We start from the raw sequence: 20341 nt of genomic DNA, 5'->3' as shown, positions 1-20341 counted from the left end.
CCCAGCCTGGGGAGAGTGAAGAGCCCCCAGGCCGAAGATTTGCAGGGTCCCTCCCACCCCCACTGAGAACTGTACTTCCCCAGAGAGGGCCCAGGACTGCTGAAATCCATCACCAGTACAGCAGATGTAAGGACAGAAGCAGGGGGGTTCCCAGAGCAGAGGAGGAAGCCTCCAGCCCCCAGCGTGGGAAACGCCGGGCAAGACCTGCTCGTTTCTTGGATCACGGCGCCACCGTGTGGACAAAGTCTGCTCGCCACCCAGCAGCTCTTCACAGACCAAAAAAGCACATTCCTGCCCCTCCACTCAGACAACCACCGTGGACTTTAGAAAAAAAAGTACACACAGGGCGTAAGGTCTCAGAAGCCCATCGGGCAATCCTCTCCTGGGACAACCAGTTTTTGTGCTTCTTCTGTACATTGTTTGGGTGCACAAAAGTCACACACACACACACACCCTAGACTCCTTCCAAGGCCCCCCACACTCCTGCTCTGCAGGGCTCGGTGATGCTTTTGCTAACAGTCGTGCTGGACAGAATGTCGGCTCACTCGGGCCACCATCGGGGCCCCCATGGCCAAGCTGGCATCTGCAGGCTGGCCGGTGCCAGCGTGGCCGGCACGGACAGCCCCAGGCTTGGGACCCCAGGCCGGGGGCGGGGGGACGGGGGGCAAGGAGTGCAGGGCAGCAGCCGGGACCACAGCGCTGGGCCTGGGCCCCAACTCTGCAGAACTTCCCGCAACTTCTCACCCCCTTGTGCCTCAGTTTCCTCAACTGTCAAATGGTGTGGGGATTTGAGAAAAGTGCCCGGCACACAGCAAGTGCTGGAACATGCCCTCTCACCAACACCGCGGCTGTCATCAGAACGAATGCAGCAACACTTCTGGCGGAGCCCCAGGCTCCCTGGGCCCGGCTGTGGCCAAGACGGGCTGCACGAGGCAGGAAGCTTGGGACCTGGAAGCAGCAGGACGGCTCAGGTGTCCGGTTCGCTCCAGCTCCTCAGGGCGGTTGGGGGTGGGGGGGTGGGGCGGTGGGGAGGACAGCCTGAGAACTGGACGGCTCCAGCCAACCAGCAGGGGGCACAGCGTGGAGGCCGAAAGAAAAAGTCTCCTGGGGGGTTTGTGAAAACAGATTCCTGGGCCCCACTCATAGAGCCTGATCACGGGCAGAGCCTGAGAAGCTGCATTTCCATCAAGGGCCCAGGGAGTGCTGACTGGGCACTGGGCAGGGAACCACATTTCAAGCAGGAAGGGGTGGCAGGAATGGCGAGTGATGAACAGACCCACCAATGAATGAGTGGGGCTCAGTGCAGAGCCCACGACCCCCAGCAGGCCGAGGATGGGGCAGAAATAGTGCACGTACACACCTACAGTCACACACATGCACAGACACACAGACACATATGAACACACAGACTCGAAAGCAATGTACACTCTCACACACAGATACATACAGGCACAGACACCTGCACAAATGTATGGATCAGTGGTCTCCAGAAAAACAAAGGCAGTAGGGTGTGTGTATGTATGAAGAGATTTATCACAAGGAACTGGCTCATGGGATTAAAGAGGCTGAGAAGTCCAGACCTAGGACAGTCTGAGTCTGAGTCCGAAGGCTGGAGAAGACTGATGTCCCAGCTGGAAGACAGGCAGGCAGAGAGGATTCTTAGTTCCCGGCCTTAGTTCTTCTATTCAGGCCTTCGACTGAATGGACAAGGCCCACCACGCAGGAGGGCCAAGTGCCTTAGTCAGTTTACTGGCTGCAGCACTGATCTCCTCCAGAAACACTCCTCGTGGACACACATGGGATCATGTTTGACCAAATGTCCGGGCCCTCAGTGGCCCAGTGGACACATAAAATCAACATCACAACATACATACAAAACACACACAGACGTATACACATCTGCGTGTTAGCACATACACACCTTTCATTCACACTCAGAAAAACACACTTCCACATGTTCACATTCAGACACATGTAAAGACTGGATGCACACGCATACACATGGCACATGTACACAGCGCACACATGCACACTTCCCCGGGGGGCCCGTAACGCTGCTCTAACCCCAGTTCCTTCCTCCTCTCTGAGCCTCTGCTCGCCCCAGGCCTGGGCGGTGAGGTGCACCATCACCCACATTCACAGACAACAGGGCCGAGGGCCAGAGACAGTGCAGTGACAGGCAGGTCCCATAACCGCTCTGAGCTCCCCAACCCCCGGAACTTCTGAAAGTGGGAATGAGCCACCGCACTGAGGACATGCAGGAGTGACCGCTGGCTCCCGAGGTACTGCAGGGTCAAGGCCGTGAGCACAGGGGAAGCCCAACTCCTTGCCATGCCTGGTGGAGGGCACAAGCACAGTGGCCGTTTACATTCACGACATCCCCAAACCTCAGCATAACCTGAGGAACTGAGGCTTGGAGTCCCCCACCCAAGGTGAGCCAGGTGTTCAGAGGTAGAGCCTCAAGTCTTTTGGCTCCAGAGCTCCCACTCCTAACCGTAGGCCTGGCCTAGAAGTTGGGCAGAGTGCCGGGACCTCTAGCCCAGACACTGTTCCTCTCCTTTGCCAGCTCTGAGCCAAAAAGGTTCAAGAATCCATCACTCATCAGCAAATGCTGTTCCTCACCTGGTTCCAGGCCTGGCGAAGTTCATCCTCTGAACTGCAGTCTGAACCCCGTTTTCCTGCTACTTCCCAGGGAAAGTCACCTAATTCACGCCAGCAGGAGGACAGTCTCCTGCAGGGGGCCACTCAGACCCCAGAATCTAGGCCTGAGGAGCGTACCCTTTGGAGAAGGAACCCCAAGTGCGTGTGCTTCTGAAAATCCCTGCTCATTTTTCTGCTGCAACGTCTCTTCCATGTGTTTCAAGGGTAGAAAATAGCAGAAGTTTTGCTCACAGCTCTTACCTCTTCCTCCCCTCCCCTGCAAATAATCGCTGTTTGGAAACTTTTACAAAGGAAGCGGTTGAGCTTGTAGCTGCTAGATGTGGAGATGAAGAGCAAGAAACCACCACCCGCACCCCAGGCAGGCGGTTCGCGGGGCGGGGCTCCCCCAGCACCTCGCTGCCGGCGCCCCTGCTCAGCACAGCCCTGTGTGCAGCCATGCGTCCTGCCGGCGTACTGCTGGTCTGTGGCCTCGTCCTGGGTGCCACGGGGGACCCTTCGCAAGGTAAGAGGGGACCTCCCCACCGTCCAGGCGCCGTGAGCTTGACCCCCAACCCCGTTCCCAAGGCACATTCCAGGGGACCTCACAGCAGCTGCCTTTGTGGGGAGCAAGCTTCGGCAGAGGGGGACTGGGGGGGTCTGGGGACCGGGGAAGTGCCTTCTGTCCCCCACCGCTCCAGGGGTCTGCAAGTACCCAAAGGAGGCCCGCCACGGCCCCTCCATGGAGACAGCGCACAGGGTAGCAGTCAGGCCGTTTCTATTTGATGGTGCACCCTTCCTGCCTCTGCTGCTGCCCTGTGACTTGGCTCGGGGGAACCTAAGTCTTCATCCTTCCAGCCAGGCCAGAGCTAGGGGGAGGGCGAGGGGAGCCGCCACCTGTAGGCCAGGAAATGAGGCACAGAGAGGTTAGGCGACTTGCCCAGTAACACAGCCCGTGAGCACCTGCCCCATGCGCACGAGGAAGCTGGTAGCCGGGGCTGAAGTGACCAGCGGGAGGTGGAGGATACAGCCCCCAGGTAGCAACTGGTCTTTGCTCTCCTCCCTCTTTGAAGAGGTCTGGAGCCTGGCCACGGGTGACCAGGTCTGGGGTGCCCAGGCAGGTGCCCAGGAGATAGCCTGAGCCTCTCAGTCCCTGGAGGTCACAGCCTCGGAAGTGGGTGACATCTCAGCACCATCTCAGGCACCATGCAGACAGGACATCCTGCCTCTGCCCCCTCCCCCAGCCGCGGTCTTAGCTCACACCATGAAGCCTCACAGGTCCTCTCCTCCGGGAGCTGTCTGTCCTCCTGGGCCCCCTTAGTGCCCAACCGAGGAGGCCACGCCAGGGAAGTGGCTGGACGTTCAGACCAGGGAAGTGACTCCCTCCGAAAGCCTGAGTGAGGGGCCCGCCACCTCCGCGGCACTGGGATGTAACGTTCGTGCCCTCTGTCCCGCTTTCCTAAGCTGCTTCTGCCAGCCTCATTCCCTCCCCTAACAAGCAGAGCAGGATTGTGTGGGGAATCCTGGCCCAGGAGGCTCTGGACGCTGGCCTCCTTCCCTTGGCAAGGCTGCCTCCCCTCTGCTGGGGTTTGGTGCTGGACCAAACCCTCTCCAACCCAGTCCTGCACCTGCCCCCTCGGGAGGTGGAAGACGGCCTGCCCTTGACACAGCCCTCTGGCTGGCCTGGCCCTCCCCCATCAGGCCTGCTCTCAGCCCCACAGCCCAGATGGAGGAGGGTCCAGAGTCCAAGCCACATGCAGGGGCCTTGGGACCCGGAGCCTCTCTGAGCCTCAGTCTCACTGTCCATGAAATGGGTAAACCACTGCACCCCTCAGGCCCTGGAGGCACCTGGCTGCAGTGGCCCACGGAAGGCAATGCCCCGGGCCTGGGGTGGGGGGCAGCTGCCCACCCGCACCCCTGCTCCTGAGCCTCTGCTGGCCGCAGCCCCTACGCCATACAGATCCTTTCTGCTGCCTCCTTCAGGTGACAGGTGACGGCCCCAGCGAGGGCCTCGGGCTCGAGTGAGTGGCTTGGGGGCCCCTGTCTGGGGGTCGAGAAGAGACAGCTCGGCCCCAGACCCGAGTCCGCCCCTCAGCCCCACGGCCTTCCTCTAAGAACAGATCCTAGAGCCTTCCGTGGTGGGAGGACAGGGGCCCCGAGTGTTGCCACCTGGGCACCTGGCTTCTCCCCGCCCCTGGCGCTCAACTACGCTGACCTGACCCCGGCAGCCTCCCTCCCCAAGCCCTTCAGAACCTAGGAAATTGCTACATCGATTTCTTCAGCCACTTTTCCTTCAGTTGAAAATGGAAGCCCTTTTTCAACCTGACTCTCATCTCTCCTGGGAAGCCCTCCCAGTCGGGCTCACAGGGGCCCATCTTCCCATCACAGGCCACCTGGCAAGGTCTGGGGTCCAGCAGCCGTCGTCACCAGTGGCAGGACCCAGAGACCACCCACCACAAGGGAGGCCCACGCCGGTCTGCATCCCAGGGTGGCGGTTGGGGGGGGACTGCTGCATCTCGGCGTGAGGGCCAGTGACCCACCCTCTGCATTTTGAGGTTTCTTTTTTCCAGTGGGGACACCCATTTGCCCTCAGAGCGCCACTGCAGCCATTTCCCATATTTGATCATCATGGCACTATGGCATGTCCTTTATCGACAAGATCTTCCTACGGATGGTCTCCTGTATTCCCACCACAACCCTGTGGGGCTGGTGCCATCATCACCCATCATACAGGCTCAGGAAGGTCAAGCAGTTTCCCCAAGGCTGTACAGCCTTTGAGAGGCAGACTTGGGACTCACTCTGGGCATGTCCCAGTGGATTAAGGCAGGGACTAACCAGCATCTTGTTTGTGCCGGGGGACACCTATGCTCTCAAAACAACGGGGCTACTCATTAGTCAGAGCCCCCAGAGCACAGCCGGGTGGGTGTGGCCCCACGGAATTAAGGGCAACCACCAGCACACTGAGTTCTGGTGTCACGAGAGGGGGCGAGGCTCGGAGTGAACCTCCAGGTGGGCAGTGGACACCAGCACCCCGCTCCCTGGGCACAGCTCTCCTAGTGTGCGCTCCAGGACCCCGCCCGTGGCATGACAAGGGCCCCGTGATGCTGGCAGGGAAGCAGCCACCACGAGGAGACCACCGGGGACACGGTGGGGCAGCCTCCAGTGGGGGCCTCAGTGTTTGGCTCCTGAGCACCCTGGCTCCCTTCTAGGGTCCCCCCACCTCCCAGCCACACACAGGACACTCCTGAAACAGGAAGGGGTAGGGAGCCTCAGCTGCCTGAGCAGCCCCCTCTCCCTTCCACACCAGGGAAGGAGGGGCTGCGCGGCCTGAGGCACTGGACTCTCCAAAGGGCCCAGCACCCCTGGACGCACAGCCAGCGTCCCAGGCTCCAGCGCCTCCTACAGGACATCATCGCACGTCTTCATTTTTCAGAAAAGCAAGTTGAGGGATGTTTACCAAAAACATTTGCTGCTGACTCATTTTACCAGCTGTTCTTTGTCAGGAAGTTACTGTCCTCTCCTGGGACATTTGCTGCATGTTTGGTGGTAATTGGAGGGCAGACTCCATCCTCTTTAAACTGCATAGAAACAGTTAACTGTTGCCGCAACCCGAAGGGCTGCTGACCATGTCCCCCAAGCTCCAGCCCCACCTGCTCAACTGTGGATCTGCCTTGAACCCCTCGATGTTTGTGAAGTGCCCACACACTGGTGGAGGGAATTGAGTGCCCCAACTGGTGAGGGCAAGCGCAGAGCCTGGCCACCGAAATCAGTGGGGCCGGTGTTAGTTCTGAAGAAAGGGGTGTAGGGACAGGACAGGACAGGAGCTGGAGTAGGAATCACTTGTGATTTAGATGGAAAGTTACACTTTTCAGCAAGAAACATCAGAATGTTTCCTTGACGTTTTGCTTCCCATTCTGATCACATGAGAGGAGAGACTCCTTGACTCCCTTGAATCAGGTTGAATCAGGGGGTGTCGAAGGGGCCTGGGGTGACTTCACAGAAGCAGGTGGCCGGGAGTCCGCTGGTGCAGCCTGAGCAGCCCAGGGGCCTGCAGGATCCCCAGCCGTGCTGGCTCCTGGAGCAGGTCCCAGCTGTGCCAGGGCAGGTGGGACGGATCTGCCAGAGGCAGGTCCCGCACTGGTTCCTGCCCACGCTCTCAGTTCCAGGGCCAGCTCCACCGCCCAGGTCTGAGACGACAGGCGCTCGCATTTCCACCCCGGGGGGGTCTGCTCTGGCCCCAGGAAAGCTGGGCCTCTGCCGTCCTCCCTCCAAGCCTCGCGCCCCTGCACACTGCACTCGCCCGGGGCTCTTACAACTGTGCATCCGGGGGCGGCTGGAGCCCCCGCTCAGTACCCAGGCACAGCGCTGCTGTCACCCTAATCTTCCCAAGTCTCCGGCCCCCCATCTCTTGCCCAATCTCTTGCCGTCTTGAGTCATTTTTTTCAAGACCACCTGAAGAGCTACTTCTCTCCCAAGAGCAGTAAGGGGCCCTCTTCTCTCCTTCCTGACTCAGCCCGCCCCTCACCAAGGGGTCTGCCCACCTCCCTCTTCCCAGTGCCTTTCTGGGCCAAAGCCTCCATGCCCCACCTGGCAGGGGATGGGGGAGGGAGTCCGGCTTATTTGGAAACCTCACTTCTCTGCGCCGCCTGGCCCTCCCCCACCCCAGCGTGTGTGATGAAGAGTGTTTGTTCCTCCTCACAACCTCTCCTTCTGGTTGTCCTTTCAGTCCACGTCACCAGGCCACCACCTGCCACCGGCGTGACTCACGATCCCCCCCCCGTGGCCCCCGCACCCAGCCTGCAGCTAAGGGCAGTCAGGTCTGCCTCGTGCTCTGCCCTCTGCTCCCCTGGCCCATTTCCGTGCCTTCTAACTGGTCCCCACCCCCAGCTCCCTCTTTGAGCCCCTTCTGCCAGATCACTGTCCTGCCCCCAACCTGGAGTTGCCCACAGCACCTACTGAGAAATACTTCTTGAGAGAAAAAGAGCACAGCTTTCACACCTAGGTTTAACCCGCCCTGCACTCCTTCGAGGCCTGTTTCCTCCCTGTAGATGGGACCACGGCCAGCCCAGGGGGTACCCCTTGGCGGTGGTGGGAGGGGGCTAGCTGGCTGGGGCCCAGGGCCCCCGGCTGCCTGTCTTCTTCCGGAAGGAGAGCCCCTCTTTGGGCTTATTCTGCACCAACCTTGCCCTGTGGACGTTCTGAAGAATTGCTCTGAAAATAGGTTTGACTTTTCAACTTTTTAAAATTAAAAATGGGGTTTTACTGTTTGTTTAGATAACTCTGCTGATGAAACCTCACTTAACTGAAGCCTATATTTCAGGAAATGTAGTTAAAAATAAACCAACTTCAAGTTTCCTACAACCTCTTTGTAACTTTACCAAAATTGCTTAGAACTGACATCACACGTTTGGCAGAGACATCATCAGAGGTTTGGCCTCACCTAGTTTCACTTCATTATTATAATCATGTTAAGTTCAAGCGAAATTAAATGTAGTATACTTTATTTAAAAAACAGGTAGCAGTGGTTACCTTTGCAACACTGAGAGTGAGCTCTAATGTTTCTGTTGTACTTTTCTGTGTTTTTCAAGTTTCCTACCAAACAAGTAAGCTTATAATCAGAAAAAGCAATATATGTAATTTGTACAAAGAAAAAATAGCCGTGGATGTAGACCCACAAACACATGGGCGACTGGACCGTCCACCAGGTGGTCCTTCCCGTCTGCTGTTCAGACTATGCTGACAAGCAGAAATCGAACGGTTTTCAAAACAGAAAAACACACTGGACTTCCTGTCGTCAACAGCAGGCCAGCAGCCCTCAAAGCACCAGAGTCAGAGCCACGGGCTCAGGGCCCAGCCAGCCGACCAACCCAGCTGCCGCGTCCAGAGACCTCAGCCACGGCCCACCCCAGAGTCTTTGGGGACGTCATGTGAGGGCCGGATTATGGCAAAGGAGACTCTCAGAGACGTTGGGGACAAAGCTTCGTGGGGGAAGAGCGACAACCTCACCTGCTGGGAAGCTCTCATGGGGGTGGAGCAGGCCTCCCAGCTGAGGGGGCCTCACAGAGCCATCCAGAGCTCCATCTCGACCCAGGGACCCAGCTGGGGCCCACCTGCCAGGAGGGGTCCCGCTTGGGCGGGCAGTGCCAGCCCCCCTTACAAAGAGGCTGTCATGAGTGCCAGCGGCTCACCCCCAGGGTCATGGGCCCTCTGCAGATTCTACCCAGACCAGACCCACGCCTCCTCTGCCCACTGCCAGAGCCCCCTCCACCGCTCCACCCAACTGGAGAGGAGACCCCTCAGCGAGGCCGCATAGGGCCGGCTCTGGCCGTCCTGGTTCTCGCACCCGCTGGGGGTCTCGTGTGCCCACTGCCACAGCAGATGTCCAGTTCTAAGGGGGGCTCTGTGCAGACCTCAGGCGGCAGACGGTGGGACCAGCCTCCTCCGAAAACCTCGTTCTGGGCTGAAGGGCTCACTGACACCCTGGCAAGACCTCCCCACTGAGTTGAGCTGAGCTGGCATCCGCCATGTCTCCCCCTCTGCTGTGACCCACGTACAGGCCGGCCCCCAGAAGAGGTCCCAGCGTACTGGACTGACCTGGCCGAGGCTCCTGGACACATAGCTGCACACGGGCCGTCCTGCCGGGTGCCTGGGTCCCGGCCCAGCAAGGCCACTGACCCTGACCCCAACCCCCAGCTGAGGTGAAGGTCCTCAGCTGGGGGGCCCTGTCTCCAATGGGACACCCGCGTCCAGCCCCTGAGGAACAAAACCCCCAAGCACTGCCAACCTCACACCACTGTTTTCCTCCCACGAGTCGAGACTTCTTCACAACCAGGGAACCGTGTGTCCTCAATACGGCGGGGCCCACACCCAGCACCCTGAGTCTGCAGTCCCAGCGAGTCCCCCGTGAGGAGGGGACCCGGGCAGCACTGCCCCCTCCTTTCCGCACGCAACACCCGGAAGCTCGTCCACAAGTCTCTACTTCCTGTGGCTCCAGCGGGTCCACCACGTGCTGACCCCACCCCCACTGAATGCACCACAGGTGCTCCCCAAGGTCACGGCCAAGGGAGGCAGAGTGACCTTCCAGGGCAGCGCAGGGCAGTGGACCCTCCACACCGGCCAGGATGCAGCTGATCCCCGATGCAGGCCGTGCACGAGGCGCGGACCCCACTCTCCACACGACTCAGTGAAAGAAAACAGCTGAGCTGGCACCAGGGGGTGGGTCAGCTCCGAGTCACTTCTGGCACAAGATGACTTCAGGAAAATCTGGGGAATTCTTAGAGAAGTAATCTACAACCCTAAACCCTCTTCCCATTCTCCCTCCCCCTCATTTTAGATTTTAATATAAAAGTAGTCTGTGACCACTGCAGCAAAACTGAGAAACATAAATTTGAAATCAAGTCACCCCTGAGCCACCAACTAGAAAAGCCACCACCCACCTGTTGCCCAAACACCCCAAAGGAGGCAACACACGGGTGCCGCGGGACCTGGCAGCTGGGCGGATTCGGTCGAGAGTCCTGGGGGCGGAGGACGGCCTTTGAGCACTTCCCCTCGGCCACTTGCTGGGGACAAGCTGAGGGGTCGAAGCCAGAGGGCGGACTCATAGGCCAGAGCCGACTTCTCGGAACACCAGGGCTCATCCTGACAGAGGTTCCAGGCCTGAGGGCGGGCAGGGGTGTCCAGGCTCCTGTAACTGTTGGAAACAACCTGGGTTCTGAAAGGACAGAACCCAGGGACACATGCGGGCAGGGACAGGACGGAACCACATCTTATCCACCTCTGCGCCGCCCACCGCACTGGCCCTCGGCTGAGGACGGGGCAACCACGGGGACGGAGGGCAGACGCACTGGGGGGCGAGAGATGGATGGGCCGGCAGGGTACACGGCCATGGGAGGGGAGAACAGGCCGGGTGGGCGGGTGGGCCGGGCACCACACTGGGAGCAGAGGCGGGAGGCATGATCCCTGGACCAAGGACCCCCCCACAGCTAACGTTCTTGTCTGGTTCTGTTTCTCGTCCAGATTTTTGTTCCCAGATCCTTAACTCAGGTGTGAAGCCAGGATTTCCCAAGACTATCAAGACCAACGACCCGGACGTCCTCAGGGCAGCAAGACACAGCGCCGAGAGCTTCAACAACTGCAGCAACGATGCCTTCCTGTTCCGGGAGTCACACATCAGCAGAGCCCTCGTCCAGGTGGGGTCTGGGCTCAGGACTGCCCAAGGCGGCCAGAACCGGACCGGGGCCACCAGAGTCAAGCACCGAGGCCGGCGCCGTCTCTCACTGCACCAGGCTCCTCCCGGACAGCACACAGGGAGGAGGGCGGGCGAGGGCGGCTACCACGGGCCACAAGCTGCCCCGCCGCCCACCTTCAGGGCTGCCTGCCTGCCGGGCTGCCCGCAGGCCACTGCTCCACAACCCCAAAGCACTTGCGGCCATGTCCCCCAACCACTGCCCCGTCCCTGCAGGAGTGTCACACCCTGCAAGGTCCCCACGCTTCTCAGCGGCCCCATACGAGCAGCTCAGTGCTCCCCCTCCCACGGGGACACCACGAGGCAGCCAGGCCTGGCTCGTCCTGGGTCCCGAGAACACAGGTCAATGAGGGTACAGGACACAGTCAGTGACAGGACGCAGCCACTCTCGACGAGCAGGGGCCCGGTGCAGCCAGTCAGCAAGCTTCGCAGTCACTGACCAGGGAGCTGGCCTTGGGGAGAGAGACCCACAGCCCCAAGGATGTGTGCTGCCCAACACCACCCCACATGCTGACTCACGATAATGGTCACCCCTGGGTACAGGATTGGGGGGGTGACTCTATTATCTCTCTTCTCTTTGGTAACCTCAAACTCTCAGGGCGGGATGCTGTCCCTATCATGGAGGGTGGTCTGCACGGGTATAAGTAGCCAGTGTCAGGACTCCAGGGGCCCAGACCCGGGGACTGGGGTCTTCAGCCTCCACCGTCTGCAGGAGCGCATGCCCAAGCCTGGGGGGAGGGAAGTGGGCCCCCAGCTCACCCCATCTCTCACCATGTCCTAGACCCAGTGACCCAGGCCCGCCCTCTATCCCCTCAGATAGTGAAGGGCCTGAAGTTCATGCTGGACCTGGACATCAGCAGAACCACCTGCAAGAAGACCAGGCACTCGAGCCTGGACGACTGCAGCTTCCAGACCAACCGCACCCTGAAGCAGGTAAGAGGGCTCTGGCCTCCCCACCGCTCACCACCCCCCAGCCACCTCCGCAGCCTCGGAAATCACCCTCGGCACTGCTCTACCTGCGAGGTTCCTGACCCCACCCCTGAGCAGCGCCCACGTCCACCCCCAACACGGGAGAGCGAGAGGCAGCCCCCCAGGACTTCCCAAACGACACCCCTCCTCGCTCCCACAGGCACACCTCCAGGGAGTAAACACTGCAGGTTTGGGGGTGGGGGGAGAGCAAAAGAAAACTTGTACATAATTGAGAAATTTTATATACACACACGGGGAGAGTAGATGTGGCAAAATTTGGTAATTTGTAAATACATGTGTTGAGTATATATTTTTGAATTATTCTTTCAACTTTTCTGTAGGTTTGAAGTTTTTCAAAATAAAGCCAGGGCAGGGAGCGAATTCTTCAGTAAAGAAAACACACATGCACATGCGTGGGCGCACACACAGACACGCACACACGTGAGCACACAAGCACAAGCACACACGTGTACAAACACACACACACACACACCCGCCTGAGGCAGTGGCACTGGGAACCCACCTCTGCGGCAGGTGAGGTTACCCTGGCGGGGTGGGAAGCCTCCGTGAAGGGGAACTCTCAGATCACCCTCGTTTCAGACTCTCAGCTGCTACTCTGAAGTCTGGGTCATCCCCTGGCTCCAGAGCTTCAAGGTGCCTGTCCTCCGCTGTCACTGACTCCCGCCTCCCAGCTCCATCCCTGCTGTCGTGGGCCCTGGGAAACAGCATCTCCTGAGAGCAGAATGGCAGTCCACTGGATATAACACATCAAGCCTCCTCCCAAACTTAACTAGTCTCCCCAACGCTGTCCACCTAGATTCAGGGTCTGCACAGACAGGGCGAGTCCTCCAATGGGGATTACACGGGTTCTCGACCCCAAGGGACCCTCCCACCTCACTGCCCTGAGATCCCAGGCCCTCGAGGAAAGCCCAGAGGGCCATCTTTCCATCTGAATAACTGTCCCTGCACTGGGCAGGGACCAGGCATCAGTGATGTCTTGGGTGAATAGTTAGGAATAAACCTGAATAAAGAACTGATCACCTTGAAGCAATGCCGCTGCTTGACCTGCTAAGGGGAGAATGGGGAAGTCAGGAGGCCCCCTTCCCTCCACAAAGCCCTGGGGGGCCTCGCCACTGAACCGTACTGAAGACCAAAGCCCCAAGGCCCCCCACCTCCAGCTGCGCTGTCCTCTGCGCATCCCACCCCCACGTTCTCTGCTGCCTGAGGCTCGGCAGCTGCGCCTGGGCAGGTAGGTGGGCAGGGACGGAGCAGATCCCACGGCTCGGCCCGGAGAGGGAGGCAGGGTGGGGGACCTGCTGGGCGGGGGGCACCGCCGTGGGTGGGAAGGCGGGAAGGCCTTCGCAGTGGAGGCGGCACAAGGCTGGGCCAAGCGGGAGCAGGGGACCCAGACCCCTGCACCATGAGCCTGGGCGTCCTCGTCCAACTACGGATTAGCGCCAAACGTGCTGTCACCTTTAAAAGAACGACTCGGTAATTCACAGGAAACAGAAAATGTGCATTGAATTCGGCGACTTAGCTCGCTGTCATAAACGTGACAAACGCGAACCACCAAGTGAAGTTCCTCTGGCTCCTGCGGCGATGAGAGTCACGATGATTCCACAGCTGCCTCCATTTCTGCGGCCCTGACTCACCTCCTGGTCACTAACTCAGGGGCAGTGGCGGCCACTATGCCACACGATGCTGGACTCATTCGAGACTCTGAAGGCCCCTGAAGGCAGCCCTCTCGTGAACACAAGCAAGTTCAGCCCCTGCTTGACCCCGTCCGTCAGCAGGACGGCAGGCACACCGGGGTCCAGCACCAGGGCCAGACGCTTCACGACACACCTGTGGGGCCCCTGTGACTGATGCAGGGGACACAAGCTCTAAGGTCCCCTCCGTCCTCACTTTCAAACACACACCAGAGCACAAGGCCAAGTGTCTCCTGACAACTGTGAGACCAACCGGACGCTGCCCCACAGGCCTCACGTGGTGTGAGAAAGAGAGGTGTGACGGGAAGCAGCCTCATGGCAGCCCTGCCCCCAACTCCCCCTGTGCCCGTGACAGCGTCACTTACCACAGGGAGTGGATGTCAACCAGTGGTGGCCCATGCTGCCACCCAATTCTACCTGTTTCTTAAAACTTATCAGCTTTGCTCTAAGAGGGAATGATTCTGACAGTGGGAAGCTGCACCTTCATCTCATTCACTGTCACTGGGAAAATGTAAAGTTAAGGACACAGGATTCTAAGACATACAGTACCAGAATTATGACCAAGAAGAAGAAACACTTGAGGTCTCAAACTGACCAAAACCAGTCTAACTCCCGACAGGCACGCCTGCCCTGCACTGTGTTCCAGAGCCTCCCCCGCCAGGCCCTCCGCCCCTGCTCACCAGCCGTGCAGACTCTGGGATCCAGCTTCAGGGCCTCCACTCCAGATGCAGCCCAGCCCTCCCCGGGTTGCAGACGGGCCAGGCCCTGAGGAACGCAGCCACCCAGAGGACCACCTGCAAGGCTTAGCCCCGCTGCTGTCCCACCTCGGTGCCCGGGACATAGGCACCCGCAGGCCTGACCCCTGGACTGGGCAGCCACCCTGCCTCCTCGCCCCCAGCCGCCTGTGCCCCTAGGCAGGTCCCTCCCCAGCCTAGGTTCCCCCATGAGACGCGGCCACGTCTCCTTATATCACAAAGAGGTCAGTGCACATGAAAACTCAACACGGCAGAGAGAAGGCTGATGACAAAAACCTCAACGCGGGGCCTCTGTCCTATAAAGGCAGCAACTGACTCCTGATGGAGCTTTTGTAACGATGACAAAGCAGCACACAGTGAATGAATCACTTAATTTTAAGATCATGTTAGTAATTCCCATTAGAGTAAATCCGTTTCATGTTTACAACAAAAACCTATCATATATTTAAGCCTAATGAAGCTATATTTTGCACCTCATCATGGCAAATTACCAGATAAAATACAGGAAATGACACTTTGAGACAGAAAATCAACATCTGAGTCAAAACAAAAAAAAGACACCTTTGCTGAAAACTGTGAAAAGCTACCAGCTTCTCTGCACTGAGAGCACAGCCCTCAGTTCCCAACCAAGAAGAAATGTTCAGGGTCAGCACGCTTGGGTTCTGTGTTTTCGAGGCAGAATGGTCAGGTTTCACCTTACTATTCCTGCAGACTCGATACACGGGTGCACTGTTGCCTGTTAAAAAGCATTTCCTATGAAGTTACAACACCTGACAGGACACGGGTCACATCACGGCCATGCAGCCAGTCTGACTCTGCTGTACGCAGCTATGCGTAAAGCTGGCCCCAAGCAGGCAACTCGGAATGAGCCCCCATCAGACCCCGACTCTCTCCCCTAAAATGGTGCAGAGCAGGTAGGGGAAAGGAGCTATGAACCAGCACAAGGCACAAACGGTCCAAGTCTCACCACGATGTCGGCCATCCTTGACGTTCAATGTCATCCCCTAGTCAAAATACTGCCTTTTCAAGTTACAAAGACAATTCCAGAGACACAATCCCTGATGTGTTCTCACAAATACGCAGGAAAGGAAGGAGCAGACATCAGCCCCACCTTGCAGAATGGAAACAGGAGAGGGGTGTCATGTGGACTGAGTCAGCGTGGGAGGCAGGCGGGCACAGGGGAGGCCCCGAGCGAATCTAAACATGACCCCAGCAGAACGGCCCCTACGACAGGCAGAGGACAAGACCTTACTCACTGTTACAGTAGATGAAAGCACAGAACTTCCCAGGCAACACCATCCAGAGGTTAATCAGCAGGAAAGTCCATTTAATTACCACAATCACACGGATCACCCCCCAACCGGGACCACGTGTGGACACCCCGTCAGGATACAGAGCAGCGTCAGGCTTGTAACACTAGAACAGACGCAACCCCAGCACGTGCACTATTCACACCTGGGTCTGGGGTGAGGAACCAGGTTTGTGAACAGGACTCCTGCTGCCCAGCGCCCACCTTCACTCCCCATCCTCTGATCCACACGGCAGGCTGTCCACGGAGAAGCCGGTGAGTCCTCTGAGCTGCTGGAATCAACGTGCTCTTCCTCCACACACACCCAGGTCCTTGCCTGCAGAGCGCTGGCGGGTACCCGGGTAGGGAGGGGCCAGGTGCAGCAGGAGGGTGGGAGCCACGGGAGGGACGCCCAGGGCCGAGGCTCAGGTCTCACTTGATTTTGGGGAACGTAGCCGTGCCCTCTTCACCTGCACAGCCCATCCAAGGCTTCACACACGTTTCCTCTGAGCTCTCCGCGCCCTCCCGGAGCCCCTCTCACAACGACAGGTATCACCCATTTAACAACAAAGACATCGAGGCTGGCGGGACACAGCCAGCAGCAAAAGCGAGACGCCAGCCGACTCACCCACAGCTCCATCCCCACACCTGAAGCCTGTTAAGTGCACCAAGTCCCTGGGGCCTAAAGAATCACTGCACTTGGGAAGGTTTTTAAGAGACAAGGGACTCATCTTCCCCAGGGCAGATGCAAGGCCAAGTCCAGGTGTCCAGGTAACAGTGCCCCGAGAGGCTGCACCACACCTCTGCGTACCGGCAGGTGCAGGTGGGAAGGGTGTGTCCACGCACCTCCTGGCCCAGGGGTGGCGCACAGGGCAACGACGGGCCTAAGCAGACTGCAGGCGTAGTCTGCAGAGGAAAGGGGACCTAAAGGAGCCCAGGTACAGGTGCCCGTCGTGCTCGTGCACCTCGCTCACGTAAGCGGCCACCTGCCCATCGGGGTCGTGCAGGCTCCTCCGGAAGGCCCCGCTGTCACTGAGCTCCAGGACGAGGCTGTACCGCGGCACGAACTTCATCACCGTCTCCTGGCTGAACAGCTGAAAGGGAAGCACAGTGAGAGGAGAGCATGACACGGGCCACGTGGAGTCCTGCAGGCCGGGCACTGTGGCTCTTGTCACCTGCTGTGCACGTCCCACCCACCCTGCCCCCCACCTCCCCACCAGCTCGCTTCCACACGGCACTGCAGCTGCCTTTTTAAAATACCGGCAACACCCCACACCTGAACAATTCAGTCAAGAAGTAGCTTGTGGAGCCAAGCAAGGTAGGTGCGTGCAGGGGCGGCCCAGACCAGAGAGTCGGTCTGAGCAGGGAGAGTCCACGCTAGAGAAGAGAGAGGGCCATGGCTCCAAGCAGGGTGTCAGGGCCCAAGCAGGGGAGATGGTGTCCTGCAGCAGGGTGACCTGGCACAGGCCATGAGCCCTTAAGAGGTAAGGCCCCTGCACACGGCTGGGAGGAGGGAAAAGGGCTGGCATGGGTGCTAGAGCCCTAGCCGGGGCCACGTGATGCTGGGGCCACATGACAGCCGAGCCACATGACAGCTGAGGCCACGTGACAGGGGACAATGGCTACAGACAGGGACAACTGGGGAATCTGATCACATAGGTATGAAGGAGCATGAGACCCGGGTTTCTCACCTTAGAGAAGGGAAGTACAAACACAGACGGTAAGAAAACTGGCATAAATCCTGTGGTATGGGACCGGAAGCAGAGATACAGCCTTACTTACGGTTTTCAATTTAAAGAAACAGATGAAGACACATAAATGTAGGTGTGAGGGTCTGTGCACGAACACGTGTGCATACATCCCCAGCTCTGTCACGAGGGCCTGGGAGCAGCGACCCCCCGTCAGTAAGCACACTTAGCACCTGTCCCCTCTAGGAGAAGCTGGGCTCCCTGACAAACGGCTGATCCCAGAGCCCGGCAGGGAAAGAACAAGAGGCGCCTGAACAATGTGCGGGGCCAGGAAGCAGGAACTACTCCAAGAACGACTGGGACACATGCAAAGGTCAAGGGGCCATATGGAAGGGGCTCCCACTGGCCACAGCCGGACAGTGTGAGCGTCAAAGTAAGCAACGATGATTAACAGATCATAATCACTGATAAAACCATCAACCCCGAGACCATAATGACACTTACTAACTATCCCCACAAAATACTTATTAATTACAAATGATAAAGAGTAACTTCACAGTGGAAACCCGGCAGCCACCACTGGATGAGGTGACGGGCACTGCAGGGACAAGTGGACACCACGCACCTCCCGACAGGTCACGCTGAGGGCACCGGAGAGGCACAGCCTGAACCTGACCGTGAGAAACACCAGGCAGCCCGAGGCAGGGACATTCTGCAGCAGAGCTGACCGGGGATCCTGAAGGTCAGGTCTGGGAGCCACTCCAGGCTGAAGGGGACAAGGACAGGTGGCGACTAAGCCAGCCCGATCCTGGGCACAGTCCCATTACAAAGGACACCCCTGGGCCACTGGCGAGCCTGAGCTGGGTCTGTGCACCGGAGGGTCACCCGTATCCGCAGGACATCCTATCCCAAGGGGGTCATCGCTGCTATAGGAACAGCGCTTGGAGCATCCGGGGGCGACAGGTCAGCCACCTGCCTGCAAACAGCTGAGGGAAAGACATCCTCTGTTCCCTTCCTGCTACTTTTTAGGTCTGATGTTGCCTCAAAACTAAAAAAAGAAAATCCTCAAAGACTTCAACAACATTCTGAAGAAAATCTAACCTCCATTTCAAGTCTGCAAGGCCTGTGGTCCTCTCCCACCTCCCACCTCCCACCTGCCCCAGACCCACCATCTATCTCCCAGCCACATGACGACGCCGGGCCACTCCTGCCCAGGACGCCCACGTCCGGGAACACGCCCACCCCGCTGGCCCTTTCTCACACACGGTCTTGGCTCCTGATGCAGACACTGTTCTAGGCGCTGAGGATAACGGAGAGAACTCAACAGAAAAAGCACCTGCTCTGATGGTGCAGAGATGCAGCCTATCAACCAGGGGAGAGATGCGATCACCACGGACAGAGCACATCCTCTGATGGGTACCAGCTTCAAGCACTCACTATACTCAGCTAAGGGCATCATCTGCATATTCTCATTAAATTTTTCATCACCTAGTGAAGTGCTATTATTCTTCCCACTTGACAGATGGAGAAACTGAGGCAGAGAGACCACATCCCCTGCCCAGGGCCCCACAGCTGGTCAGGCCTTCCTCAAGACCCTTCTCCTTGCACACTGCCATTCTGCCCCCTCCAGGTCCCAGCGAACAGATTAACTCTGCAGCCGACGATGCGTCATTTCTGAACAGTGACCTGCCGAACTCGGAACAACACTGAAGGCCATGGGCCAGCCTCACTGAGAAGGTGCCCACAGCCCTCGGCAGGGCCCAGACACAGGGCTACGTGCCGCACAGACTCAGCAACTGCTGCCCAGCACCTTCCAGGACCTTAAGTCTCAAACAGGTTAGTATTTGAAACTAAGGACATGGGCGAAATCCCATGAAGGGGGTGATGAGGCTCCGAGGACGCAGGAGGAAGCGGGGCAGGAGGAAGGGGCACCTGCAACCACTCAAGGAAGAGCTGAGTTTGCTGAGGACGGGGTCTCAGGGAGAGCGGAGAGCAAGAGGGACAGGCAGGGCTAGAGGCCCCAACAGGTCACGACGGGGAGGGTGACGATAAAAATACCCAGACAAGGAAACCAAGAGAAAAAACTCAGAGGGCTCAAATGTTTACATTTACGTTACAAGGCAAAGAATAAAATATGTTTTAAAGAAGTCATTAAAAGCACCAAATACTATAAGCAGAACTAGAATTTTCAGAGCTTCCATAAAGGTCAAAAAACCCATAATTAGATGCATTTTCATTTTGTTTTTTGAAATCAATAGTTCTCATAGTTACCTTAAAAATCATTCTTTTAAGATACGGTCTCTCGGATAAGAAATCCAACATGGAAAACCCAGGATTGGAGCGAATGGTCGACATGCCGACCCAGTAACCCCCGGAGCTGCTGGCTCGGATGTTGTCTGGGAATCCAGGCAAGTTCTCCACAAACAGGTCGGCCCCTCCCTTCATCAGGCCAGACACGTAGAACCTGAAAAATTCGCCCAAGCAGGCAATGAGTGGCAGCCCCCCAACTGAAGGAAAAATTTTAGCCAAGCACCAAATTGGTCTTGGTCCCAATAACCAAATGGATACAACTGTAAACCCGTCCATCACGAACGATGGCACGTCTGCTCCAAGAAGCCCTCGGCGCCCTGGGCCCACCCAGCAAGAAGCAGGTGCGGGAAGCAGGGCCGGACCAGGCCCACCAGCAGGGAAAAGGGCCGGGATCGCAGCCAGCATTCCATCAAGACTCTCCCAGCCCATGACGCGCAAGAAGGCTGAGGAAGGGAGAGGGAAGATGACTCTCTCATCACACAGGACAGGCACCCGCTGCGTCCCAGGCTCTGCAGCTGACACCTCACAGCCGCCCGGCCCACAGCTCGGTGGACTTGACATCAGCTCACGCACCTCCTGATCCTCGCCATGGTCAATTCCGCCACCAGGACAAAGTCCTCCGCAGGCGAGAGCTGTACCCCGTTGGGAAACCGCAAGTGGTCCAGCAAAACCTTCACCTCCTTGGTCTCGGTATCGTACTCCAACAGGCTGCGGGCGCCAACAGCGGAGGTCACACGGGG

The 20341-nt window shown here is 58.2% G+C and overlaps 2 protein-coding genes across 10 annotated transcripts in view; one reads left to right on the top strand and one right to left on the bottom strand.

Moving 5' to 3' along the window:
- APMAP (adipocyte plasma membrane associated protein) overlaps window positions 1-20341 on the bottom strand; it is a 97888-nt gene that overhangs the window by 53977 nt on the left and 23570 nt on the right. For 3 of the 8 annotated variants that reach the window (XM_032605586.1, XM_032605587.1, XM_032605585.1), the window contains exons 7-9: window positions 20175-20309; window positions 19563-19755; window positions 15616-16697 (exon numbers count right to left, since the gene is read on the bottom strand). In XM_032605586.1, coding sequence (XP_032461477.1) covers window positions 16488-16697; window positions 19563-19755; window positions 20175-20309 — 538 coding nt within the window. In that variant the 3' untranslated portion in view covers window positions 15616-16487. Of the gene's footprint in view, window positions 1-15615; window positions 16698-17294; window positions 17345-19562; window positions 19756-20174; window positions 20310-20341 lie in introns of those variants that run through there. The other 5 variants (XR_004345837.1, XM_032605583.1, XM_032605588.1 and 2 more) reach the window with 4 other exon arrangements.
- On the top strand, window positions 2968-19324 carry CST7 (cystatin F). Of its 2 annotated transcripts, none has more exons than XM_032605593.1 (4): window positions 2968-3163; window positions 10654-10826; window positions 11699-11815; window positions 18814-19324. In XM_032605593.1, exons 1-4 carry the CDS (start codon window positions 3097-3099, stop codon window positions 18967-18969), a joined length of 513 nt encoding a protein of 170 aa, XP_032461484.1. In that variant the 5' UTR covers window positions 2968-3096; the 3' UTR covers window positions 18970-19324. The 2 variants fall into 2 exon arrangements, with proteins under 2 accessions (XP_032461484.1, XP_032461485.1); XM_032605594.1 differs by lacking the exon at window positions 18814-19324 and adding an exon at window positions 12452-13101 and having other exon boundaries at window positions 2971-3163.

The sequence above is a fragment of the Phocoena sinus genome, chromosome 15 (assembly GCF_008692025.1).
Source record: "Phocoena sinus isolate mPhoSin1 chromosome 15, mPhoSin1.pri, whole genome shotgun sequence".
Taxonomy (NCBI): domain Eukaryota; kingdom Metazoa; phylum Chordata; class Mammalia; order Artiodactyla; family Phocoenidae; genus Phocoena; species Phocoena sinus.
This window is presented reverse-complemented; position numbering and strand designations above follow the sequence as displayed.

What these genes read in the sequence shown, in the direction of transcription:
- CST7 (XM_032605593.1), top strand. Translation starts at nt 3,097, where the DNA reads ATGCGTCCTGCCGGCGTACTGCTGGTCTGTGGCCTCGTCCTGGGTGCC. An exon ending in CACGGGGGACCCTTCGCAAG is followed by an intron (nt 3,164 to 10,653) that starts GTAAGAGGGGAC and finishes TTTCTCGTCCAG; the next exon opens with ATTTTTGTTCCCAGATCCTT. An exon ending in TCAGCAGAGCCCTCGTCCAG is followed by an intron (nt 10,827 to 11,698) that starts GTGGGGTCTGGG and finishes CTATCCCCTCAG; the next exon opens with ATAGTGAAGGGCCTGAAGTT.